Below are 27,550 nucleotides of genomic sequence, written 5' to 3'. Positions count from 1 at the left end.
AACAGCCATGACTAAAACTATTTGGAATGCAAGAAATTTTTTTTTTCTGTTTAAAAAAAAAAAAAAAAAAAAAAAAAAAGGAAAGAAACCCTGGAAATGAATCAAAATCCATGGTGATCATTTTTGTTTTCTCAGTACTGGGAATTCTAAGTTAATTTTCACTTTTTTCCTGTAATTCACAGCTTTTGGAAATTAACTGGACTGGACTGACCAATCTTCTGGATGTTCCAGGTCTGAAGTGAGTATATGTAAAGTATCCGAGTACTTCTTTTTCAAAAAAATAAAAACCAGAAAATCTGAAGATTTAGCTGTATGTACAGCTAAATGCTTTTAGGTTAAATGACTTGGGACACTTTCATATAATTCTAAATTAAGAAGTAACTGCAGAATGTGGAAAATGTAGTAATTATAAAAAGTGTATAAGAAAAAGAAGTATATCTAGTAGATCTTGCTAAAATATTTCTAAAAGATAATTTTTAGTTTGCTATTTTTAGTGGTCCTAGCCTTCCCAGATTACCCAAATCTTGTGGATTTCCCATTTGCCTATCTCACAGAACACCAGAAACACAAAAAACCTTATTTTTTCATGTCAGCAGGTTCACAGCATCTTAGTTTATGGCTTTGAATGCATACAAATGTCCAGTTACTTTTGTAAAGGTAGTAAGAAATGCCTTAAGACCGTATCAAGTTGAATAGACTTTCTAAACTTTTTTTTTAAGTATTTCTTTCAAAACTTTCATTTTTTATGTCATAATCAGATAAAGTAGTGAAAATATTGACTATTTATAACTAGAAGAAAATGCTTGGTAATGATTCAGAACTTTTTGAAAGAGTAAATGATTAAAAAAGAAACAAATGAAAATAAAGTAGAAGAGAAAGCAAAGTTGTTTTGTGCCATTGCAATCCTGATGAGATCAAAGCCAGAATTATAACTTGAAATTTATGAATGTAATAGTTAACCCAGGGGCTTTTTAATATTAAGAAAATGGCTAATGGGCTAATAAATGGGTTTGATACACTCTTGGATTTTGTGACTAGCCTTTTTATTTGATCCAGACTTTTGAGAGTTAGCTGATTCCAGAATTGTTTTCTATTGTTTGAAAGCAAGAGTTTGAATTTAGAAATTGGGAATCCTTTAGTGCTCAATGGTATGACTAAAACAATTTTTGCTTTGCTTAGACATTCGAAGCTGTTCTATGAAATCCCAGCTGAACAGGTTGAAATTAGGACTTGTATTAAGTAGGTTAATGGCTGCCAAAATTGCTTATGTTTCAAGCCTGCTTAAGACTGCCTCTGAGGAGAAAGGTTTTCTTCATGAGTGAGAAAATAATTTCCAAAATACAGCTCCTGAGTAATAATTTGCTATTTTGAGGTAACACTAATAAGGTACATTTAGTACTTAAGTTTACTAGGCTTCTGAGATTCATATCCCTCTACGTATTTGGTTGATTGGAAAAACAAAACCTCAAATGTAAACAAAGTCTTGTTAAATATCTCAAGTTTATGGTTTCCAGAGCAACCAAGCTTGGCCACATATGCATATAATAGCTGCAATCTAGACGTGGTATAGTTTCTATGGTAACTGTAACTGAGGTGACTCATGTTCTGCCTTGCCAGTAAATTTCTTTAGAGCTGTATTTTTCTGGACTTTAAAGATGGGTTGTAGATTTTTATACGACAATTTGACATACTGTAGTTGTTATAAGGAAAGATGAATGTGAGTGCTGTGGACACAGGTACCTCTTCAGTCCTACAGCTGTTGGCTACGTGCTAAACTGCTTATTTGTTCTCTCTTTGCAAATGACTTCTGCCAAATAAATTTGTTCATTTGCTGCTGGAAGCTTCCCTGTCAGCCGTTAACAACTTCCATTGCTCTTTCTTTATGACTCCACCAGGAAAAGGACACAAAAGCAATTCATAGGAGGAGTGGAATTAAAATCTGCGTGTGAAAGGAGGCAGCGAGAAGCCTTGTGTGCTGTAAGGAGGGGGTTTGGATGACTGGAAGATGAGTTCTGTTATGGTTAGTTGAGATATAGTAAAAGTACATTCTGCAGTCTGAGATGTGCTGTCTCTGCAGGATGAAGAGAAGGAAAAGCAGGAAAAGATATAATTGCTATGCTCTCACTAAAAATTAGTAAGTGTTGCTAAATGTAAATAGAGAGCAATGCAACTGAGTAGGTAACTGCCAATTGTTTTCCACAAGAGAACTGAGCTTTTGAAGTCGTTTGCTAGAATAAACTATATAAAGCACTTCATATTTCTCTAATATTCCTGAACTAAAAAAAAATTGTTCTATTATCACAACTAAGAATTAACTTAAGAGTGTTTTTAGGATGTAAAGAAAAACAGCTGATTATCAATGATGCATCCAATTAGGGGTTTGAATCGATACTACTTTTTCTATTGCTTGATTAGTGGTTTCTGTCTCTTCGTATTCCATAGATTCCATAGCATTTTTTTAAATAATAAAAACACTGTCATTTTGCGTTGTATTGATAAAGCATTTTTTTCAACTGGTGGCATTCTGGTTGGCTAATGTGTGGTAGAGATATTAGATAAGTTTGATGCATTTTAAGTGTCGTATTATTTTAGAGTTCATTTAATTCATAACTTTTGAAAATCAGTGTTCTTTCTCAGTTTCCCATTTTTAAAAAATGCATATCTGCTTCCTCATATATGAGGCTATTTGCTTTCTGGAAAATTCAGTCATGCCTGTTCATTCATTCAGATTCATTTCTTAGACATTTTAGTGAAATTCAACTCTTTCTGTTGGGATAAAATTGTGAGAGTGACCTGAATTGTAAAACTGGGGTTTGGTCCTAGCACAGATGATTGTGAATCCTACAAATGACTGAGCTGTGTTATCCTTCAGGTGGTTTCTTTCTTTTATTTAAGGAAATTTCTTGTAGTTCTCCATTTGAATATGAATTAATATCTCTGAACTTTTTGCCAGGTCTAGGATACATTTATTTATGCCTGTAACTTATTTCATAATATATATATCTTAATTAAATACTAAGGAGGGGCATGATAACCTTTCCTGCAAAGTAGCTATGGCATAGTTGCCTCTCTTGCACTGCTATTGTTTGGTGTTCTCTGACCTAGGTCAGATAGTTTTATCTATTAATCGTCCTTTCTTAGTTATATGCTTTGCTGAACATAAAGACAGAGCTTCCTCTCCTCATAAGGCAGGGAAGTTAACAAAAGCAAGAACACAACAAATGTATCTGATGTCTAAAGGCCTAACATCTGCTGGAGATGTGTCCTCAGACTTGTATTTTGAAAAGCTCTTCCTGCAGCGTATGCTTGTTGCTCTTGTAGTTACCATCACCTCAGCTCTTTTCTCTAAGTGCTTGAGATGTTTATCTTAACTTTTTATCTCAAGTCTAATAAAAGGTAGGAGCTAACTTCCTGGCCCATTTCACAGAATGTTTAGGACTCCTATGTTCAAAACTTGAAGTTTAGCAAAACTGAATTGAGAAAGATTGAAAAGCGACGTGTTACAATGATGACTAAAGGAAGATACTTATTTTCAAGGAATATAATTATCTTGTAGTATTAGTTGCCTTAGAAATTATTGAACCTGTAAATTTGTAGGATTTCAGTGTTCATTTATAATAAAAACATTTGTGAACATAACTGGATAAACTTAGCAAAAAGGAAGGGGAATGAACACTCCTGTTTCAGGACATATATGAAGGAATGCTCAGGATTTGAGAGGAAACATTTCCTCCGAGCAATATATTAGCCTAATTGCCCACTGTAGTCTCTTTCAGAGTAAAAATACAGGTCTGCATAGACCTGTACGTTGATCTTCATGCAATGTTGAGTTTCCTCTGTTCTGGTGGATTGGATGCCATTAGAAAGTCAGCCATGTCATATAACCGCAGTTTCTCCAGGCTTACAGTTAAGTGACGAAGAGAACTGATGTCACGGATATAATAGGTGCAGTGACCAGTCTGTAAATGATTTTTCATGGCAACTGTTGCCAGAAAAGAATACAGCTTTTTGTATAACCTGAAGATTTGTAAGCAAATAAATGAGGCAGCGTTGTTACAGCCAAATAATTGGATGTGGAGGGACCACCTGCTTTTCCTAGTTACATGAACTGGCCAAACAGGGTATTACAACCAACAAAAGCAAGGTTTGTTGGAAGACGTATCAGTAGTATTGTTTTTTTCCCAGTCAGGATTAATGTTATGTTTTGAGGACAGTAGCTTATTTTCTTATGTTCTGGATTTACCATTCTTTTCTTCTTGGAGTAATAAATATAGTAAATCTAGTTATGTTATAATGAAAAGCTCAGAAGGGTAAATATTTGAGGTTAACTAGTAATACTTCACCCATTACGGTTCAGTCTATAATTACAGGTTCTTGTTGTTGTTTTACCATTAAGCATTTATTTTGCTGTGTTTTACTTGAACTCTAAAATGTCTCATTATGGACTAAAATTTCTCGAGAATGTAGTTTTAGTCTTTACGTGGGAATTTTACCTACTATGTCTCAGCTCCTTTATTTAGCTGGTGACCAAGCACCCAACACAGATAGAAACTTTCCCTTAGGAGTTTAAAATGCTTCAGTGATACGCACGTTTCAGTGCAGTATTTTAGTGAGAGAGATTTCATGCAGATGGCTCCCTTACATGTTTACCCCTGTAAATTAGAGATTTCTGGTGTAGATTCCCGTGTATGAGTTAAGGGAAAAGTGCAGCTTGACGAGGTATAATGCTTACTCATCCCAGACCTTCCTAACGGGTGCATTTGTGGAGAAGGAAGACACCTAAGGGGATATAAGCTCTGTGGGTTGCAGATCTCTAGCATTAAGGATCAATGTGAATTTGAAATGAGCCAGGTTGTAATTCATGGGTTAGTTCTGTTACCCATTTGTGCCCCACTATATTTATTGTTTTCAGTAAATTTTCTTTCCAGATGAAACTTTTAAGTATGTATTACGTTACAGTGCAACTTTTGTGATCATTTAAGTATGCCAGCTGCAGAATCAGAACCGCTCCCAAGCGCTGATCCAGTCTTAGAAAAACAACTCCAGGCGACTCCACGCAGTAATGGTCTCAGTAATCAAACATCTTATGTTATCTGTGTCTTAATTTCAGAAAGACTTTAGAAGGAGTCTTGAAGCAAGTGTAATTACTCAGAGACATCACGTGTGCAGTTCATCCCTGGAGCTTTAGCAAGAGTGCACCTGTAACTCAGAATTACCTGAAGTATTTTTTGGCACTGCCTCTCTGACCTTTGGCGCATAGTGCTATGCTCTGCCTGGGTGCTCGCAGTCTGCGGTGAACTGCACCACTGCCGTTCTCCCTTTTTGCCAGCATAAGCAATACAGCTAAAGACAGTGGTGTGTGTCTGACAATATACTGACTTTTTGTCAGTTCAGACCCAACTGGGTGAACTCTGAGCTTAGGAGATGTTTTTGTGTGTGTGTGTGTGTGTGTGTGTGTGTGTGTGTGTGTGTGTGTGTGCGTGCAGGGGGGGGAATGGGAAAGGAGGGTCGAGGCTGGGTTTTTAATGATTTGTTACCAGTGTGATTGTATTGCCGCTCCCTTGTTGCCAGCATAAAACCTGTTTTGCCTGCCATAGGCTCTATTTTACTTGTTCACAGAGCATGTTTTCTTTGTGTTTCTGTTCTAAATAAATGACAGTCCTCCCAGCTCTAGAGGATGCCTGGCTTCCTAAGAGTATAGCAGTGCCTAACTTTCAGGGCAGTTAAATCATTACTGAAATACAAACTTAGACACCAGTTAATATCCATTTCATTAATATGTGATGGAGGCAAGCAGCCTTATGCAATAGCCTTTTAATCTGGGTAATTTTGAAGGGGGGGGGATTAATTACAGTGGCAGGAATATGAGAACTTCATGTGGGGTGTCTTCTGTTTCTGCTATTTTGTATCAACTGCTTCCACCTGGTGGCCTTTTTGGCAAGAATCCTTTCTCAAAAAAAAAAAAGGGCTTTTTTGAAGAACAGATGTGTCTTCAAGCTGAAAACAAGGTTAGGCTGTTGAGCAGCAAAAGGATAAAGGCTAAAAAGGAGTTCCTGTAAAGTTTCATGCTCAAGCAGCCTCAGCATACTAGTGTGACCTAAAACATGTTTAAAAAGAATTCTCATGAAGTAACTGACGACTTCTTTTTTCCAACAGTGGCTTATCAGATACAATAATATTGGATATAATATCCAACTACCTGGTCCTTCCAAATAGAATTACAGTCCCCCTTGTCAGTGAAGTGCAGCTTGCTCAGCTGCGCTTTCCTATACCAAAGGTAAGAATGTTTCTGTTAAAAATAATAATAATTTGGATTTTTTTGTAGTATTGATTTCTAAAGATAGGCACATATGTGTGAATTTCTAAGTATAGTTATTGCAATAATATACAATATCATGAATCCAGTCACTTAAAAATAAACAATTCCATTTATAATTTCTATGGATTTAATGTTTGATAATAACAACAAAAATAAGGGGGAGGGGGTTATTTTTCTGTCTTGCTAGAATCTTTCATATATTACCCATGAAGTACAGTTCACTGCATAGACTAAAAATTAAGTAGCATGTGTTTTATATTATCATCTCAAATTATTGTTAGTGCTCTTAACTAAAAAATTGTTACTACTTATTACTATTCATTTCTGGTACCATGGAGTTTCTTGACATAACTGGCATGTTTCTGATTGCTGATGACAGTTTTTCTTTTCAGGAATCTCTCTGAATACTAAGTCTGCTGTGTATGTGGATCATCATTGATATCCTTCCATTTACCATGTCCAGGCTTGCTTTCTGCAAGTAGTAGGAATCCAAAATAGAATTATTCTTGCTACAAAATATTTGGAATACAGAACAGTATCCAAATTAGGAGAAAAGTTTCATGTTAAGGAAATAGCAATTCAAATTTTAAAAAGTGTATTGCATAAACTGTGGTGACACAAAGGTTGACTCTTCAGGTTACTAGATAAATGTATTTTTTCCTCTCTCAGGGTGTTCTAAGGATACACTTCATTGAAGCTCAGGACCTGGAGGGGAAAGATACTTACTTAAAAGGGATTGTCAAAGGAAAGTCAGATCCTTATGGAATCATCCGTGTGGGCAACCAGATTTTCCAAAGCAAGGTCATCAAAGAAAATCTTAATCCAAAGTGGAATGAAGTTTATGAGGTATAATCAGAAAGTCATATTGTGTGTTCTGTAAAGTTGTCTTCTAAGAACTGTTTTACTAGATTAAATATTCTGTGTGTTTCCCTGAGAAACTTCTTGATGTCTCCCTATAAAACCTCAAAGCTCTGTAACAAAACAGAAACTCCCTATTGATTTGTACATTTATTTTTTTCTAGATTAAGCCTCAATAAGTCTAAAAAACCAGTCTCGTCCGTTAATACCAACAAATCATATCTCAAAAGCTCTTAAATTGCCCTGCTTATAATAAATTACGTACTTAGAAAGCATTTGCTTTTTGACTTGTGTTAATAAATTCACAGAAGCACTGCAATTCAATATTTCATTGTTACTTTGACATTCAAAAAAGCTAGGTTTTTTTTGCTGTTGATGGTGCCATCTGTGTTATTGTACTTCAGGCCTTAGTGTATGAACATCCAGGACAAGAGCTAGAGATTGAGCTTTTTGATGAAGATCCAGATAAAGATGACTTCCTGGGAAGGTAAATGTTATGGAGAATATGTTTTTAGGTATTGCCAAAGAGATTAAGTATTTTGATGTAATCTTTTTAATTTTTATTGCATTTTTATTTCTGCTATGTTGTTCAATTTATAAATTTAGTTGTCTTTTCAAAATTCTGACAGTAAGTGGCTTCCTAATTCTTTGGACTTCCCATGTATATAAATAGATGTATTAAAAATATGTATGGAGTATATGTGTGTATGTACCTATATATATTTATGCAAAAAATAAGGTAAGTGTTGTGTGTATCCAGAAGGAAAAGGTTGGGGTTTTTTTGTTTTGTTTTGCTTTTTAGAAATGAACCCTACTTGCTTTAATGTTCTTAACCTAGCATGAAATCTTGATTATTTGCTCAGGCAAGATTGATAATTTTATAATTGCATATCTTCTGCCTATTTTTAAAATAGCTAGCTCAGAGTTTATTCTTCTCTAAAAGCTGATCTTAGCTGTTTGATTAAAAAAAATAATTTTGCTGTAATGCTTTTACAAACATTGCTCACTATTAGTTTCCATAGGCCTACCTCTAGTGTTTACCCATAAACATATCTGGGTTTTAGTCAGCTTCTTTCTCCAGTAATTTGTCACCTTTATTTCTTGCAGAGTTTTGGAGCTTCCCATTGTTGCTTTCCATACAGAGTAGAACTCCCTTATCTTTCCAGCTCCTTCTCTCTTAACAGGAGCAACAGTACCTACTTCTCCTCTCATTTATTTAAAGAAGTAGGTAGTACCAAGGCTTCTTTTCTATGCACTTCCCTAATCTTACACTGAAGGGGGGGGGAAAAACAGCAGCTTGATCATAATGGGGTACTAGTGAAATAAAAGGCCAAGGCAAACGTTCTTGCACTGGCATGCAGTTGTCTGTACTGCTTAATTTTTAGCACACTCCGTGGTTTAGCTTGTGCAAACTAGCACTCTCCTAGACAATGCCAAAGCATGAAATGGGTCATAGCGTATGTCCAGGGGCTATTTCCAATGGGTAGTTTGGATGTGGTCTCTATTTTGAGAGTTTAGTCATATGTATGTGAGCCATAATGTGCCAGTTGCCCTTCAAGCTACAAAATGGGCTCTAGTATAGGCATATTTTCTATTATTCCATATCGCTCTTGTTTCAGCCATTTCATTCCCTACTCCTTCCTCTATTGCTGGCTAAAAGAATAGCATTGTTCTGCTCTTTTGCTCTCAGTAGAAGCCTCAATACTCAGCAGGCACATGGGAGGTGGGGTCAGTTCTGTATTACATTTTTGCTTCTCCCCTAAAATACCATGGAATTTTTTTTGTTTGTTTTTCCTAGTCTGATGATAGATTTAATCGAAGTTGAGAAGGAGCGTCTTTTAGATGAGGTAAGTATTTGGTAAGTTTTGATGATAAACATACACTGTATGTTTAGTTGTTCATCTTGTTTTTTGTCGTCTTTTTTTATTCTTTTTTTTTCTGGAGATAGTTCCTATATCCCTTATGTGCAGGAACAGCCCTAATGCTATATCTGAATTGGTGAAAGAACAATGCCATTCTTCTTCTGTCTTGGCATTTAATATCACTACTATGTAAATGTAAAAAACAGTGGTCTATATATTCAGCAAGGATTTTTTCCTTCTAAGAGAATAGCTGCTTGCCTGAATTAACTACTGTTAGACTTAGTAGACTAATTAAGCTAACTTACTGGAAAATGGAAGCTTTCTCTATATGTAAGTGAGATTTTATAGTAATGTTATGCGGGTCTTGTCTTTCAAGAACAGTCTTACAGAACTTAAAGATTTGATATCTTCGGATGCTTTTATTATATAGTGTGAAGGCCTGCATGACCCTTTTTTTATTATTAATAGTAATAACTGTTCTTTGTCTTAATACTTAGTGTGACACAATTAACAACAATTAATCAGATCTTTTCAGGTTATACAGATTTCAGCTCTACTAGATTTCTACTGTGGCTTAACATTTCTTAAATGTCCTGAAGAGCCAATTGCAGTCATATGTATCTTTTTGGTGACAGGTTATTTCACATTACTTTGCTTAACTTTTAGTGGTTTACTTTGGATGAAGTGTCCAAAGGAAAATTGCATTTAAAACTGGAATGGCTCACATTGATGCCAACTGCTGAGAATCTAGACAAGGTATTAAAGGAACACATTATATTTTATCTTAATCTTTACTTTTTTATTCTTTTTTTGTTAAAAAATAGAAATAATTTAATTCTCTACATGTGATAAATTTGAATAAACCTGTAATTTTATTCTAGTGTAATTTTCTCTACAACTCATCAGATCAATCATACCTGACAGTGTGCTTTTGTGGCATGGGATTTTAAAAGGCTTCTTTTTTCTTCTTTTCTCTTAATGTTACAGTTTGAGAACATCCACTGACATTTCATTAGAGTGGGAGATAAAATTGGCCATGATATGTCATCTGTCTTTTTTAAATAAAAAGACCCTTAGGGATTGGGGTGGAGTTCGCTGAAATACCTATATCTGTATTTATATAAAGTCTTTAAAAGTTACTGCTTTTTTTTTTTTTAATGTGCATTTGTGAATGTTTGGGTTTGGGAAGATATTCTTAAAGTATTTCTCAGGAACGGGGCAGAAATGATGTCACGTTTGATTTCCAGAAGAAGGCTCACCATATATTTTTTGGTTTAGGTGCTAACGAGCATTAGAGCTGATAAAGACCAAGCCAACGATGGGCTTTCTTCTGCATTGCTTATTCTGTATTTGGATTCAGCAAGAAACCTGCCCGTAAGTCATATTCTGATAGAGACCCATTGTCATGGGTATCTCTTGCTTGCTTCCAGCATGTCTTGCTTGGTAGTGTGCCACACTGCTTCACTAACACACATTATGCCATGTTTTCTCTACCTGTTCTCGTTTCAAAAACATGTAATGTAAGGTCCACATTTCTAGTAGTATGATATTACAGATACATATCTAATAAACTGTTACTCTTTAATCAGTGTGCATTTTCTTTAAAGAATGCTCCTTTCCTGGACTTGAAAGGCTGCATGTTTTTATTATTCAGTGTTTTCCATAAATAGTATGGGATCAGCATGAGGAATTAAAAGGAACTAACTGGGAAAAAGGAAGGCTACTTCCTTGAGCTCAGGTAAACTTGCTTGCTTTGGTTTAGGATATCTGTGGTAGATTTGAAAGTGCTGAAGTCCTCATCATGAAATTAATACTGTCCAGTTGATGTTACAGTGGCAGAATACTTGTATGTGATTCTTGTCAGGTTGTCATTTGAAGTATCATTTATTTGCATGTGCAAAACGTACACAAAAATAAAACATCCTGTTTCTGTCATTCTGTGAATTATACTATGAGAGTCTGAAATAGCTTGTTTATGTCAAGCAGAGATTATTTTGTAGTTTATTTCAGGTTAGTAAATTACTGTTCATGGTTGCAAACAATAGCAAAAATAAAGTAAACCATACCACAAAAAGAGATGTGAAACATAACACTGAGTTTTACTGTTTGTTCAGTATTGTTATTTGATGAGAAATTCTGGAAGTGTTCACTGAAATACTAATCAAAGAGTAAAGTTTTCAAGCCTTGGGGGGTTTTTGGGTGCATTTTGCAGATTTCTCCACTCAAACTCCAGTTAAAATGCAGCATCAAACAGAGGAGTAACAAATGAAACCGTAACAGCCTAAACAATTTCCATCACTGACTAGTGATTTCATGCAGTAAACAGTGTTTTTGGAGCTGTGTAGAGCCAGGTTTGGAAATGGTAGTAATAGGTTGTTTTAGAAACTAAAGAGATGTAGATCATTTGGATTAAAGTCCTGCATTACCTTTTTAACCTCACTATATTGAATTAGGGGGGAAACCAGTAACTTAGCAGAAATAGAGTAGAATTCAAAGATGCTGCAATTCAGTTAATTTATGTGCTTAATATTAAGTTCAGAATATTGCAACACAGAAAAATGTCTACCATCTCTTTTTTGCTAAATTAAATTGGACCCACCTTTGTATTTTCTTTTTCGACGACTGGATTTTACTCATACTGTTTTGAATTTAATATTTTTGTTAAAATACAGTAAAGCCTGTTACTTAAAATGAGTAGTTCTCTCATCTTAGAAAGGTTGGGTTATAAGTCTTGTTCTGCCTACTTTTTGGGACAGCATTTTCATTTCGATGTCTTAGTGTCTAAATAATTATTACTTTTAATTGGCAGATCTCTAACCTCTAATGCAACCAAGGCACAGAAACAGGAAGTTCCTCGCACAAAGCTGCCTAGTTAGCAAACCTGGGAACAGGCTTCCAAATTTGATTGTTCTGTCTGCTGTTCTGTCTACAGTGCAAGATTGCCTGGGTGGGGTTGAGAGTAAGGATGGCTGTAGCTGGGCACCTCTGCCCCCCTCTCTCTTTTTCTCCCATCTCAGAAATTTGCTACAAATCACTTGCTATTTAACTGCAAGTCACTTTCTGTCCAGAAAGGTGTTTTAAGGAATATGAAAAGTAGCACTAAACACTTGAAAATTTCATTTTACAAGCTTACCACGATAATATACGATACTATGTTAAATCTAAATAATCTAAAAATACATATGGAAAGGCTTCAGAGTTAGGTAGGGGGGAAATATTGTGGGTGGACTTCTCTTCAGTTCTCCCACATGAAGATTTCTATAGATTCTGTAAAGATACTATCATAGAGCTGCTGGAAAAACTGCAGCAAATTATAGTGAATACAGCTTCCGTATGTCCATTTGATTCTGATGTGGAAAAACATTTACGAGATAAAACATGAAAGTGCAGTGGCTCCCCTTGCTGTGTTTGTATTCATTGATGGGGGTCGTGCAGTTAAATAGTAAAATTAATTGATGTCATTGCTTGTATTTGTGGGAACAAAAAGATAAAAGAATGAAATCTTACTGTTAAAGTTATTAATATAACAGTCAGTGTAATTTTAAAGTCTTTTGTCCACAGCTTTAATGTTAATATTGAAATATTTTCTAGATGTGTAGCTATTTTTTTTATTACCTTCAAAATTAATTTCTTAAGTTATCTTTGATCACTGGTACATTTTAGATCTTGGAGTCAGTCATATTTTTCTTTGGCTGTAATGGGTAATCTCTATCACAGACACTTCATTTACATAGATGCATCATGGTTCTTTCTGAAACAATTGGGATGATTTATTTGAAATACGTTTCAACAAAATAGAAGTGGTATAGGAGAAGGCTTGTCCCTCTAAATTTACTTGGTTGGACCTGCCATATAAATACAAATTACTAAGGGTAAACCAGGAAAATGTTTCTGTTTACTGAGAGGTAGCTACATACCTACAAGGTGCTAACATATTTGAATAATTACAAAAAATATAAAACAAAAAAAAATCCACCTTGCTGTGCTACAGAAAGCCTTTTAATAGATAAAACTATAATGACCAATATTTACTTACTTATGTTATCTGCTGTTTTCTCTGGAATCGTTTGACTGTTTTCCTTAATTTTCCTGTGTAGTAAAGCTGCTTATGCATTCATTCTGCCACAATCCCATCACTCTGCTTTCTCCTTCCATTTCCATCTTCCTAAGAGTATCTACGAGGGAAACTTTGGGTGTGGATACTTAAAAGAGAGGAGAGCATCGGGACTAGTCTTTTGTGAAAACACTACCTCACTCTATAGAGCACTATTTGTGAGTTCTCTGGTATTATTTGTATTGTATCTTTTATCTGCCAGAGTGTGAATTAGTGCTACTAAAGCCACTCGCTCTAGTGGAATGAGAGCATGCAATTTGTTTTCCTGCATGGTTTCAACAAGTGTGCATTGTTTTTTGTGCTATTTTTATTGCATTTTGAAGGCGGTTTAAATTTCATTGATCATTGATCAGCATATCATTGGGTAAGTAATTAACTTTTTATGATTAAAAACCCAAGATAAGTTTGTTGTAAAAGCTCTTACACTTAACTTCAATTGCTGATTCACAGAGAAATAAATACATACTGTACCAGCATACTGTGTACTGCCAAATTGTTGGCCTTTATTGCAAAGAAATGAAACGGTAGCAAATATTACAACTGACACCTCTACAGTATTTTTAAAAGGAGAATGTTTGTAAGAACTTGTATCCTCTCCACACTGATTTAAGTGCTGCTTAAAAAATGTGTGTGGTTCTCTGTGCTCCCCAAACTATAAATTCCCTTGTAAATTCTATTTCACTCCATTATGTTCCTTGTTTTGCAAATTCCCAAGCTCCTTTTCTTTTTTGCAAATTAGTCTGTAGTCAGGGAAATCCCAGGTTAGGGGGAATGACCATTTAATATTTTTTGCTTGATTTTAACATTATAAGAAGCTAATGTGCCTTCAGACATCTTGCACTTAAATCTTTAAACACATACCTTTGTATCTTCAAAAAGAATGGGAGTCAGTTCAGAATCAGAATTCTTTTGCCAGAGAGAGCTGGAGGTGCCTTTACAGCTTGTGCAGAATACTTGGTTTCTGGATGGCTGATTTTGGTTTGTACCATACTCTTTGATTAAAACAAAAAACAAAAAAAACAAAAAAAAACAAAAAAACCCCCAACAACAACAACAAAACCACCCTTCTTCCATGGTCCTTTCAGTTAGTTTTTGTGTGGAAGTTCATTCCGCAGTATCAAACAACTTACCTCCGGTACCAAATCTTGTTTAAATTTAATGAATACATATGCACTCCATAAGCATAGTTATCTAAAATTAGAGAGAGAAACACATAGTTTATAGGTGTCCTAAGGATTCAAACTATGTATTGTATGGTTCAGTTATTTTCTTGGTATTAAAACTGGTAAGCAATTGCTGATCCCTTTAACTATTAACAAAAACCCCAATCCTCCAGATATATCTTAAATAATAGTTAAAATATTTGATAAAACTGTAGCACTGATGTTGTTGTTATCTTAGGATCATTGCTTTAGGACATACCGTCTACATATAACAACACCCATTTAGATGCTGGACAAAATTTTCCAAATCCCCAAAGCATGAGTCAGAGTGGAAAAGCAGTAGTTTACGATGACCACATCTGGATTTCCTTCAGCAGTACTTTTAACTGGTGTGTTGTTGCATGAGTGCTAATGTTGCAGCAATCCGGGGATGAGGTTTATGACTGGGGGCCAAGGGACGCAAGTGGACTGTAGTAGCCCAGAGTGAATAACAGCTTCAGCAATTGTAGAGCTTCGCTTTGTGCTCAGGGCATCTGTAAACACTTTGGCAAAAATTCACACCCCTTAACTTACCCTTAACTGGGTAAAGATACCCAGCTGAGGTGTCTGGGTTGTTTGTGGATGGGGAGAAGGGAAGGAGGGGAGGGTTTGAAAAGGTGACTTGCTTTATATCTAATGGGAGAGGAAAAACTAGTGTCTTGAGTGCTCTGAGTTGCCTTCTGGATGCTTTTACTGACTGCTGGGAAAACAGACTTGCGACACCTAATTAGTTTAAACTACAGATAAGGCAAATTTAATATCAAAGTGTAAATAGTGCTCCTAGTAAGTATAACTTCCAAAAGTGTCTAGCAGTAGTTTTGTGATACATTATCATTAGCTCATAATGATTTTTCTTTTGATTTGGAGTGTATATAACAAAGTTATCAGTTCAGTTTCTGTCTTTTGGTTATCAAGTGAGGATATGCTTTTTTAAACCCCATTTGAAGCCCAAGCACAAGTTAGTGAGTCAAGATAAATAATCATGAGTGATATTTCAAATCATATCAAATCAGCACCTGACTTTAGATACAAACAGCTTGTCAGTTGTCATATAATTTATGGGATTGTTATCAGAATTTACTGCGAATGGCATTGGCCACTAGAGAACATTAACCTGAAGTTTGATTTATTCTACTGTGTCAGTTACCAGCATAGTCCTTGGATATCTGTCTGCTTTTCCTAAAGCTGCAGAGAAGCTCGTAACTGTAGCAAGACAATTTTGTCAACCAAGGCAAACCTATACCTGGCTTTTTATAGTGAATACTGCCTTTTCTTCTCCTAATCTACTCCTGCCCAACCTTTCAAGCTCCATCCTCATGGACCTGCAGCTCCTTGCCTTCAATCCTGAAGTCTGGCAAGGCTGAAACATATATGCCCCAGCTGATGTCCCTCCTGGCCTATCCTTGCTGTAATTCCGGAGGAATCAACACATGTTCAATAACCAGGAATCATTGTTTGGCTGCCCTTCTAACTTATCAAATAGCTTTGTCCTTGACGTCTAAAATACTTTGATGCAATGAATAATTTAGGAAAAAGGTGTGTATTGACTTTGCAGGTGAAAATGTAAAGGAAGGATGGTTAGTAACTTAAGGGGCAGTTTAGAATTCCAAATGATCTTGATAAATTTGAGATGTGATTTGAAAAAAGAGAGTACCACTCAACAGAGGAGAGTTACTGCACCTACACAGGAATAAACTCTCCCATAAATATGGGAGGGTAATAGTTGTCTGATAGATAGCCGTACAGAAATCGATCTACAGTTGTACTGTGTCACGCTGCTGCAAAATGGCAAAAAATGTGTTGAATATAGGAAGAGGAATATAGGCTGTAAGATGCATGGACTGATTCTTCTGTTCTGCTTAGCCATTAGTGAGGGCCTGATTTTGGCTATAGCAATTTATGAAACGTGGAGACCAGTTGAAATGAATCCAGAGGACAAGCACCGATGATAATCAGACAGCTAGAAAACCATGACTGCTAGGGAAAGAATAAACAAGGGTGGTTTAGCCTAAGAAAGTAAAGATGGGGTTGGAAATGATGCAAGATTGCTGCAAACAGAAGGTGACTTCTTCATCTTTTTCGGAGAAAAGGAAACAGTGCCTAAATTCCAGCAAGGAATGTATCAGTTGGACATTAAAAAACTTTCTAATGGTAAGGAGTTTTAAACATTAGGATTGCTATGTTGAGGGATATTGTGCAATCTCCATCTTGAAGGTCTCTTAAGTACAGTCTTTCAAGGATAATATAGATGATATTGCCCTCAAGCAAGGAGAGAGATGTTAGTAGCTTCTTGAGATACTTTATAACCTTATGAATTTTATGAATATCTTGCTACGTTATAGTGAGATATTTCTGCGTAGTAATACTGTATTACATTTTCTTTGGTTACAAGAAAAATGCCGTCAGAGTAGAATTCTTCAAACAAAAATCTCTGAGAAAAGGTGTTGTAAATAAGTTGCACAAAACTGTAGATCTCAGAACGTGATACTCTTAAGCAGACTGTCATCTGTACATATTCATATGAATGAAGCTAAATGATACTAACTGATGGCAACTGAAAGAGATTTAAAAATTTACTATATTGCAAGATTTTTGTAACTCTTCATTTTATTTTTCTATTCGTTCTGACATTCACAGGCCATGCAGAGTCATTTTGAATGTTAGTTAAAGGCTCTGTTAGAAACTTCTGCATTTTAAATTAAATACAGTGACTTTCACTTGACCTGAAAAAGCTGCATTGGGGAAAACAAAACAGCTTGTTTTGAGTGAATCCTGTCATATGTTATGACACTGAGTCAATAATGCCAGCTGATAGATTTAGCAATGTTCTCCCCTTGTATTCCATTTTGTATTCTTTCATATTCATTTAAGTAGGTAGACTTAATCTTAAAACAGAATGCTATAGAAGAGGAACCTTAAATACCATGAGTGACAGCTGTAAGAGCATTAACATTGTGTTGTTCCCATTTCACAGGCAGAAAAGTTGCATCAGATGTTAACAGTAATGAGGTGTACCATGAGGGAACTTCAAAACAGCAGAAAGATGATGGAAAACGTATTTGCTCGTTAGGAAGAACTGGGAATATATATGCTTCCTTACAAGGACTATTTTGAATGCAAAAATGCTCTGGAGAACACCTTTACATTAAACAAGTTCCACCGTTATACTAATAGCCATATAGTCATTGTTTATGTTTGACAACTTGTATCTTAGCTGGGAATTAAAGACACTTCTTTAAACAGTGAGCAATTCCTGAGGCTGCCCCTATTTGCAGTACAACAATCTTAGCCCCTAACATTTCTAGATAAATAGCTGTGGAATACTTCTTAATATTATTTTAAGCAAAATCATGATTTAAAAAAACTAAACTAAGCTGTAATCCTCTCATTTTCTCTCTATTTTTCTCCAGTCAAATCCATCATATTGTCTAATCCTTCTGAAACAGAAGTTTTAAAGCCAAATGTCAGGAGTCTTGCAGTACATATAGGCCAACATTAGTATGTGATATCCCAAAAGAAAATGTAAAAAAGTATTTCTGTAGCAAGAATAAATCTCTTTCTAAATTTTAGTGACCTGTGCATTTAAATTTCAGAAAGGCATGTCTTCTGGCAAAGCATTAGTAATACTGTTTTCTGTTCATAGTCCAGGTCATTATGCAAATTTTCGTGTTCCCACATACTATAGCTTTTAAAGCAGAATTCTCTCTTGAAGCAGAAAAAGAGAAGAAAAAAAATTGAAAAAAGCCAACTACTACCTTGAAGTCTGTTTCCTTTATTTAAAAAAAAAAAATTCCTGAAATTTCTTCCTTATGAGTTAAATAGTCACAAATTTTCTGTAACACTTTTATAGTTCACTTGTATCACTTCAAGAACAAAGTATTATTATTAAAGTAAAATTGAAAACTTTGCTTAGTTAATGCAAAATAGTCAGAGGTTTTGTATTGTTAAATCAGTTCAAATTCCTATTGCTAGTATAGTTTGCATATCTTTAGTTCAAATGAGGAAAGCATTTTTCATTCTAGATAGCATGCAAAGTATAATGATCTAAGGCTTACTGATACTTTTAGGAAAGTGATTTCCCCCATGAGAGAACTCTCTCCCATACTTACTTGACTTATCAGGGAATCTTCTATGTTGGGAAAATATACTTTACTTCATTGAAAAAGATTCTTTTAAAAGATGGTCTTTGAGACAGATAGCACTCAATAAATCCCATCTCATAAGGTTCTGTGATGCATTTTTCTTTATCATTGTAAACAGATCTGATAAGGATAATACAGATGTATTGAAAGTGAGTATTTTGATTTTAAAGCAAAATACACTTATTCAGAGAGGACAGGAAAAAAAGCAAAGTCAGATTTGGGGGGTTTTTTGGTGGTTCCTTCATTGTTTTGTTCGAAAGTTCTTTGTGGTCTCCTTTTTAACTTTTTTTTTTTTTTTGCTTTGTCCTATGTTGTCCTGTCATAATTAACCTAGTGAAATTGCTTCATTGCATGACTTATTAACCCTTCGTATGTTCATTCTCTCCTGACTTAAAAGCATAATCCATTAGAATTTAACCCTGATGGCTTGAAGAAGGCTGCTGTTCAGAAAGCCCTAAAGGTAAAACTAATATAGTTGTCCTTTTAAGGTCACAAACGTAGTTGGAAACGCACAAATGCCTGCAACACTTCTCTTGCCAAAGCAGATGGAATTTCTGTTGCCAGATGTGTATTTAGTGCAATTTAGTTTTTATTTAACTTTTGGTATCAAGAAGTGGTCAAGACATTGGTAAAATACTTCAGTCTGTGGTAATCTGAATTTTAAATCAGTTGAGTGGAGTATAGACTGCTTTAGAAGATCCAAAAAAAAAAAAAAAAAAAGTCCTTAGAACAAGTTTGAAGTAGTAGTTAGAGAACAAAGCTGACATGAAAGCTAAGACATCTTTTACAAACTGGATGATACTTTGCTGCCCAACTCTGAATGACCAACTGCTAAAGTAATTTAGTCATATGTGTTTTGAAATAATCATTTTTTCAATTATATATTTTAAATTGTTTATTTGAATGCTGGGTAAATTCAGCCCAGCCTTCTGGTGAGGAAGAGATTCAGTTGAGAGACAAACTTGGAGAGCGTTAACCAAGTTCTCAGCTGGAGGAACTTGGACAATAGACAAGCTCTAATAGACTGAAATATCCTGTCATCAGCAAACTTGTCGGTGGCAGGAGTTAGACGTGCATTGTGTTTGTACATATTGTCACTTTTGTAGCATGAGTTAAAATTACTTATATTTACATACCATCAGTATAAGCAAGAGGGTCTTTTGTAAACATCTTCAGTTTACAACATCATTTTATGAAGGAGAGAGAGCTTCAGCTACATTTATGGAGGAAGAATAAATAATAAATTTCACTTACCTTTGTAAACACCATTACTTGAAGCGTAATCTGACTTTCTCTGTGTTCCTTAAACATTTGTATTCCAGTGTCTTTGATTAGAGCTAAATATTTTTGATTAGAAATCATGAAAGAAAGAAATGCAGCATTCATCCAAGAAAGGAGTGCTTCCTTACCATTTTTTTTTTAAAGGGAAGTATGGTTATAAACACGGAGCGTCACATAAAAATCAAGTAATATTAGTGGAAGTGTAATGTCCAGAACGTAAGTTCAGATCCAATATAATAAGATCCAAAATAAGCTCATTCTTAATTAAAAACCTTAAAATTATTTGAATCACTTCATTGTAATTGTGACCTTACATGCATTGAGTAGTTTTCAACTAACTTTGTTTACAATGTCTTTATAATTTCCTACTGGGTAGAATTCAAAGTAAATTATTAACCATGTATACTGTATTTTCTAGGCCTTTTCAATTGCATTAACACCTGCTTGAGATGATTAACTTTCATGTCTAACTTTTCTTTCTTAAGTTTTTATTAAGTTAATTTAAAATGTGTGAAAGAAACATGTAGTTGGGAATGTTCCTTTGTGTATATAATTTGATTCTAAATTGATGTTTATTTTCACAGTTTGATGTAATGCTATACAGCTGGTGAGCAAGGCTCAGATATGGCAGATGGTTGATTCTCTATTAAAGAGTATTTGGTAAACTGTAGAAATATACATCAGGTACATTATAGTGCATCTTCTTTCTCCCCAAGCTGAAAAGGGGGGAATGTCAATGTTTTGATATTATACCCAGTTTAATAGTAATACTGCTTTGTGAATAAAGTAAGCTTTCTGAGTTTGTGCTTTCTCCATATCTCCCATTTGCATGCAATATTCATTTTGCAGTTTTAATTATGTTCCATTGGCTTTGGGGATTGTAATGCTCATTTAAAGGATGAGAAGGTGCACCTTAGGAGTTTCATTCAAAGAAAAGAGAAAGGAGTCTAAAACTCCTGCTTGTTTGTAGCATTTTGCTTTAACTAACTTAAGGTGGTTGGATGTGTTCATGGTAGTGTATTAACCAGCAGAGGCGTTTATAGCCATATAAATGTCTGCCATTGAAGCTGTTGAGCGAAATACTAAGAATAAGCACAGAGTAGAATGCATATGATGATTATTAAGATTGAAACATTTAAGTTTCAGGGGAAAGGACAGGTTTTATATGTAGGAGTTGAATTTAACTGGAGGTAAATGCAGCAGTTTATTCTGAAGACAAAGTTTTTTGCTTTTTCCTTTATCAGTCAGGAAAGAAAATAAACAGCAATCCCAACCCTCTTGTTTTGCTGTCAGTTGGACACAAGGCGCAGGAAAGTAAGGTAAGCACTTGCTCCCAACACTTATCTCTGTCTACAGACGTTTGGTGAGTCTGTGCTCTTATAACTTGCTATCGAGTCATTGAGAGCATCCACTGCACTAAAAGTTAAAACTGTAACAGAAATTGCCAACAGGAAGCCAAGGATTGAATGGGCACTTACTCAGTTTAAATTTCTGAGAGTCTGGATTTTGATCAATTTGATCTAAATCAATTCTTGGAGACTAGATTTTTAACTATTTGCACATGTCCTAGCACAGTCCTGATCTGCAACTGGGATTCCTACAGCAGTGGTCATATAAATAACAGTGTGGGCAAACAGCAGGCTTTGAAATACTAATCAAGATTTGAAAATGTATAGTATCATGGAGTTACAGAAATGTCCAGGTTGGGAGGGACCTCTGAACGTCACCTGGCTCAACTTTCAGTTTAAAGCAGAGCCTTGGATTAGCCAGGACACTATGTAGCCAAGTCTTGAGTATTTCTAGCGAAGAAGATCTCACCACTTCTGCAGGAAACCTATTCCAGTGTCTAGTTGTTCTAATGGTACAGAACTTTTTTTCTTATATCCAGACAGAATTTCCCCTCAAGCCAACTGATGCCCATTGTCTCCTGTCCTGTCACCATGTAGTTGTGAAGAGAGTACCTCCAGATGCATTATAACTAACTACCTTTTAGGTATTGGAAGACTGCAATAAGATACCCCCTGAACCTTTGTTTCTATAGGCTGAACAAACGCAATTCCTTCAACCTTTTTTAATATATAAAGTTCTCCAACCCTCTAATCATCTTGATAATCCCCCATTTGGCCCCCTCCATTTTTTTTAATATCTCTTGAATGGGGGAGGGAGGAGAACCAAAAGTGGACACAGTATTCCAGGTGTGGCCTAACAAGTGCTGAGTAGAGTAATTGCATCCTTTGTTTTGTTGATTATGCTGTTGCAGACCAGGACATGGCTTGCCTTCACTGCTGCAAGGGTACACTATTGTCTTGTGTTTAGCTTGCTCTCCACTAGGACTCTTGTTGACCCAATCTTCTAGCTTTTTGAGGTCTCACTGTATGGTGACTCTTCCTTCTGATGTATCTATCTCTCCTCCTGGTTTGGTGTCATCCACAAACTTAGTGAGGATGCATTCAGTCTCATCATCCAGATCATTTATAAAGGTACTGAATATATAGGACCCAGGATCAACCCCTGAAGAGTTCCTCTTACAATCAGGTGCCACTTGAACTTTTAGTCATTAACCACCACCCTTTGAGCTTAGCAGTTCAGTCAATTTTCCATCCATCTTGTGGTTCATCGGTTCAGTTCATATCTTACCAGCTTGTCAACACGGATGTTGTGGGAGAAGATCTTAAAACATCTTCCTAAGATCAAGGTAAATGATGTCCACAGCTTTCCCCACATCCACTGAGCAATTTGTTTCATTAGAGAAGGAAAACAGGTTGGTAAAGCCCTTGGTAAATACACCTTCCCCATCACCTTCTTTTCCTTCATGTGCCTGGAAGTAGCTTTCATGAGGACCTATTCCATAATTTTTCCATGGACTGAAGTGAGGCTGACTAGTCTGTGGTTTCCTGGATCTTTCTTTTTGACCTTTTTGTAGATGGGTATAATGTTTGCCCTCTACCAGTCATCTGAGGCTGCCTCTGATCTCAATGACCTTGCAAAGCTACTATCATTTTTGAAGTGATGTCAGCCAACCCTCTTTAGCATCTTTGGATGCATCCTGTCAGGTCCAGTAGACTGATGTCCAATTTGTAGAGACAGACTCAACGCTCCTCTACTGTTAATAGAGACATAGAGACTTGAGGGCTGACTTTGTCCCTGAAGACCTGAAATGAAGAAGGTATTGAGTACTTCAGCCTTTTCTGTATTGTTTTTAACTAACTTGCCAGCTCCATTCAACAGTAGACCTACATCTTTCTTGTACTTCTGCTTGCTACTAATTCCTAGAGAAGCCCTTCTTGTTATGTTTGATTTCTGTTGTCAGTTTGAGCTCCAGCTGAACTTTAGTCTTCCTAACTCCATCTCTTCGTGCCTGAGTATTTCTTCATTCCTCTTTGGGAGTCTGTCCCCTTTTCCTGTGCCTCATATGCTGCTTTTTTTGCATTTGAGTTCTCTCCAGAGCTTACTGTTTAGCCAGGCTGCTTTCTTTTTATATTTGCTGCTTTTCCTGCTTTAGAAGTACATACCAGTTTTGTGCTTTGAGAAGGCCATCCCTGAAAATCTCCTGATACTTCTGAACTCCTTTCCCCTCCAAGGCAGACTCCCCTGGGATCCCTTCTAACAGTTCCCAGAGCAAGTTGAGATCTGCTTTTTCAAAGTCCAAGGTTTTTATTCTGCTATTTGTTTTCCTGATGCCCCTTAGGATCTTAAACTCTGTGATCTTATGGTCACTGTAGCCAAGGCTGCCATCAGTAGCCATGTCTGCAAACCAGTCTTCCTCGTTTGTAAGCAGTAGGTGCAGAAGAGCACTACTGCTAGTCAGCACATCCAGTGATTGTGTTTGGAAGTTGTTTTCAAACTCCTCCATTGCTTGTGCAGCACTGTACTGCTTTCCCACATCACCCAACATCAGACCAATTGAAGTTCTCTGGGAGAGCCAGGGCCTGCAGACCTGAAACAACTTTGAGTTGTCTGAAGAAGGCCTCATCCATCTCTTTCCTAGTCAGGTGCTCTGTAGTAGATGCCTGTCACAAGGTCTCCCTTGCTGGCAGTCCCTCTGATTTTGACCCAGGGCATCCAGCAAATCTGTCAGCTTGCTCATAGCTAACCTCCATGCGCTCAGACTGCTGTTCAAAATTAAAATAGCAACACAACAGTGCCTAGATACCTAGATAGGCAGATGTATGTAGTACGTGTGTTTTTTCCTTGTAGAGTAGAAGTGTCAGTGAGCCAAAAGGAAAGGACATTTTTTACAGGATATGAAAAACAAAATAAAAAAGTCACAAAGCCTAAAATGGATTCTATATAGAGCATACCTAATAGAGAATGGGGACATAAAGGTAAGTCCTTTGGTCCTGGAGCTCTTTTTTTAAAAAAAAAAAAAAAAAAAAAAAAAATGTGCATGATTATTTTGAACCAGTTGCTGAAAGTAGTGAGATTTGGCAGTGAAATCCTCCACATGACTACTTGGAGATTAGGAGGGAAAACACTGTTTTCTAGGAGTTGCATTGAGTTAGTTCAGCCCCAGCAGGGAGGTATGACAGGAGAGATAATACACTAGTCAGAAGACCTTGCAGTTGTTCATAGACTGAGGTAAAGTGAAAGTTCTTTAGCAGAAGTTTTACTTTACCTAAAGAAACTTGCTTGTTTACATACATTCTATTACATGCACTCTATATAAGTTTACATGTGTTATTATATTTGCCTTGGGTAGATCCCACTTGGCTTTTGTTTAAATATGCCAGGTATCAGATATAAACTTTTCAAAGCCAAAATGTAAAATCTAACACCAGCTTCATTAGACAAAAATATTTTATAATTTGTATGTTTCCTTTTTTCCTGCTCCCTAACTTCAGATTCGATACAAGACCAATGAACCAGTGTGGGAGGAAAACTTTACCTTCTTTGTACACAATCCCAAAAGACAAGATCTTGAAGTTGAGGTTTGTTGGCTCATTCTTCTTGGATAACTTTGCTTAAGGCATTTCAGTAGTAATATTCATATGTTACAGGCCATTATAAAGTCAGACTGTGGATATATTGTGAACACTATTAAAAATTATACTAAACCTGTTTTTTAAGACCAGGCTAAGAAATGTTTATTTGCATTTACTATTGCTATTATTACTGCTATTAAAAGGAAAAAGACAAATGCCAAACTTGACAGAATAACATACTATTTGACAATTGTCTAAATTAAAAAAAAAAAGTGATATCTGTTTTGAACCTTAACAGTCTGCTCAACCGCTAGCAGAAATGCAGTTATGTATAGCTAATTTGTTTGTTCTCTCATCCTAAGGAGACCTTTGCTTTGTTCAAATATTTTATCCTTTTACGCTGTTGACATGTCATTTAGGCAGCTCAGACAGACTGGAGTAAATGTGAACTGTTCTACCTATTGCTCCCCTAACAGTTGTGGGAATTCATTTTCACACACTTAAAAATTACATATTATTCACTTTGACCAAGGGTCAGCTGGATATAGATGTTTTATATCTTGCTGTTGAAGGAAGGGATGAGGAGAAATTTGGGTTAAGAACAAACTTATGGTTTGGGGGTTGTTTTTGTTTTTAAATAATTTTTTTTTTCTTTTTCTAAATTCATATAAAGCAGATGATATGTTACTTATCTTCTGTGTTCCTTCAGGTCAGGGATGAACAGCACCAGTGCTCTTTGGGGAACTTCAAACTGCCTCTAAGCCAGTTGCTGGAGAGTGAAGATTTAACTATGCATCAGCGGTTCCAACTGAGCAACTCTGGTCCAAACAGCACTATAAACATGAAGATTGCACTCAGGGTACTTTAAAGCTTATCCTATTGTAAATGTCTGAAAGCATGTTCAAGACTACTCTAACTTCCAGTCTTATAAATTTATGAAGAAGTCATTACATTTCCTTTGGTGTTGCATTGCCTGGTGTCCTCTAGCTGTGGCAGTACTATAAAGATATCCTCTAATGTAAATCTACTCTGTTTGAAAACCACAGAAAATTTTCAGAACAAAACTGCAGTCAGCCGCATTAATTTATGCTCAGGTGAATACTAGGTTCTCCATGTTTGTAGGTACATTGAATTGGAATCTGAATTCCTGGAAGTCTCCTAAGACTCAGTGGGCTACAGATAGGTGGAATCGCCTCCATTTTATAGAAATGGAATTTGAGGCCATGATGGTCTAGAAAGAATAAAGTTTGTAGAGAAAGGAAATATCTTTGTAATACTAGAAAAATTCAGACCAGCTTTCAGGCACACTAGAGACCTGAAGGAAAAGCTTGCATGCCTGACTATTGGTTTGTGTTTTTCCCCAACTATATTATTTTGTTTAAGAAGACAGTGCATCTCTCTGCAAACACTGTCAAACTTTTGTTTATACGTTTGTTTTTTCTAAAGCACTTTTCATAATTTAGTTTTAACATATGAAACTAATTATACTCTTATCTACTTGTATTAATAAATGAAGGTAACCTATGAAATTTAAAGGCAATGAGTGAGAAGAAATTCTGATGTAGGATTAGATTTCAGAAGATGAGAAGAAAAAATTCTATAAAAATTTTTCCAGATGACTAAAACTGCAGAGTAGATACACTTGCACCAGAAGTGGATTGACTGTAGGAAGGGAATAATGAGAAAAAATTTTAAATGAACAGAGAATTTCACATTGTTATATAGTTACTACAGTTGCCACAAAAAAATATAAGGAGCTGTGTTTCGCTGTGTGAAATGCTTCCTGTTATAGAGTGAATGAACATACATAAGTGAATGTTTTTGGTCCTGCTTTCCTGTCTAAATTTAGCAATTTGTCACCAGTACTCTAGCAGAAATGAATTTTCCCGTTTTTTAAATTTTTTTTATTAGAGGATGGTAATACATATGTATTTTTACTGTATCTAGGTACTTTCTCTTGAAAAGCAAGCAAGACCTCCAGATCATCAACACTCAGCCCAAGTGAAAAGGCCATCTCTTTCCAAAGATGCAAGAAAATCTTCTTTTAAGCCTCAGGTTCCTGTCTCACCACCAGCTGATTCAAACAAACCAGTCCCAGCTTCCCCAGTGACTGACAGTGATAAGAAGACTGACATGGCTGAAAAAAGTCAGCCTCCTAGTGCCAGTCCTCAGTGGCCAACAGATCTCAGCCGAAGTTCCTCCAGTCTTCATGCCTCTAACTTCACTTATTCTCCTAGCCACCTCTCGGTCAAAGAACCAACTCCCAGCATAGCCTCAGACATATCACTGCCTATTGCCACACAGGAGCTACGGCAAAGACTACGACAGCTTGAAAAGTACAGTACTGCTTGTTTTTTCAATACATCTAAGTTGTTTTATAAAAACATGGTCAGTGCAATCGCAAAAACAGAGAGTCTGCTCAGTTTGATTTTCCGTAGTATGTTTTCCTACTGCCAGCACAGCAGTTTATAAGCCTGGCATTTGAAAATTGGCTTTTGAGCTGAGCTTTCTGGTTCTTCAGTAAGAATGATTCTGCAATTATAAGTTAGCTTACCATTGTGATGATGTGCAAGATAAAGTCCATCTTGTTCTCATAGCTACGTTGGCTGTGTACTGCTAAAAAAGAGTGGGATGGGAGGAATATAATGTTTCAATATAACATTAGCCACTTGCATGCCAATAAACAGTTGCCTGTTTCACCACAGAATCCTATTAGCATTAATATAAATTAAGCCCATTAAGCTGGATATAGCTGGTCTTTATAAACTGCTCAAAGGGATTGTTGATTATGAAGACTATAAAATGAATGGTCAATTATTATTGAATTAATGAGGATTGCTGCAAACTGTT

The 27,550-nt window shown here is 36.0% G+C and overlaps 1 protein-coding gene across 2 annotated transcripts in view; it reads left to right on the top strand.

Moving 5' to 3' along the window:
* Positions 1–27,550, top strand: part of ESYT2 (extended synaptotagmin 2) — a 95,446-nt gene that overhangs the window by 58,929 nt on the left and 8,967 nt on the right. The window contains exons 7-18 of one of the 2 annotated variants that reach the window (XM_064505755.1): positions 183–238; positions 6,157–6,277; positions 6,989–7,165; positions 7,582–7,664; positions 8,976–9,024; positions 9,706–9,795; positions 10,318–10,413; positions 18,895–18,957; positions 21,023–21,097; positions 24,620–24,706; positions 25,410–25,559; positions 26,648–27,036. In XM_064505755.1, the coding sequence (XP_064361825.1) occupies positions 183–238; positions 6,157–6,277; positions 6,989–7,165; positions 7,582–7,664; positions 8,976–9,024; positions 9,706–9,795; positions 10,318–10,413; positions 18,895–18,957; positions 21,023–21,097; positions 24,620–24,706; positions 25,410–25,559; positions 26,648–27,036 (1,436 nt within the window). The remainder of the gene's footprint in view (positions 1–182; positions 239–6,156; positions 6,278–6,988; positions 7,166–7,581; positions 7,665–8,975; positions 9,025–9,705; positions 9,796–10,317; positions 10,414–18,894; positions 18,958–21,022; positions 21,098–24,619; positions 24,707–25,409; positions 25,560–26,647; positions 27,037–27,550) is intronic. The other variant, XM_064505756.1, reaches the window with a different exon arrangement.

The sequence above is a fragment of the Dromaius novaehollandiae genome, chromosome 2, assembly GCF_036370855.1.
Source record: "Dromaius novaehollandiae isolate bDroNov1 chromosome 2, bDroNov1.hap1, whole genome shotgun sequence".
Taxonomy (NCBI): Eukaryota; Metazoa; Chordata; class Aves; order Casuariiformes; family Dromaiidae; genus Dromaius; species Dromaius novaehollandiae.
The sequence above is the reverse complement of the archived record's forward strand: the minus strand, read 5'-3'. Positions and strand labels throughout refer to the sequence as shown.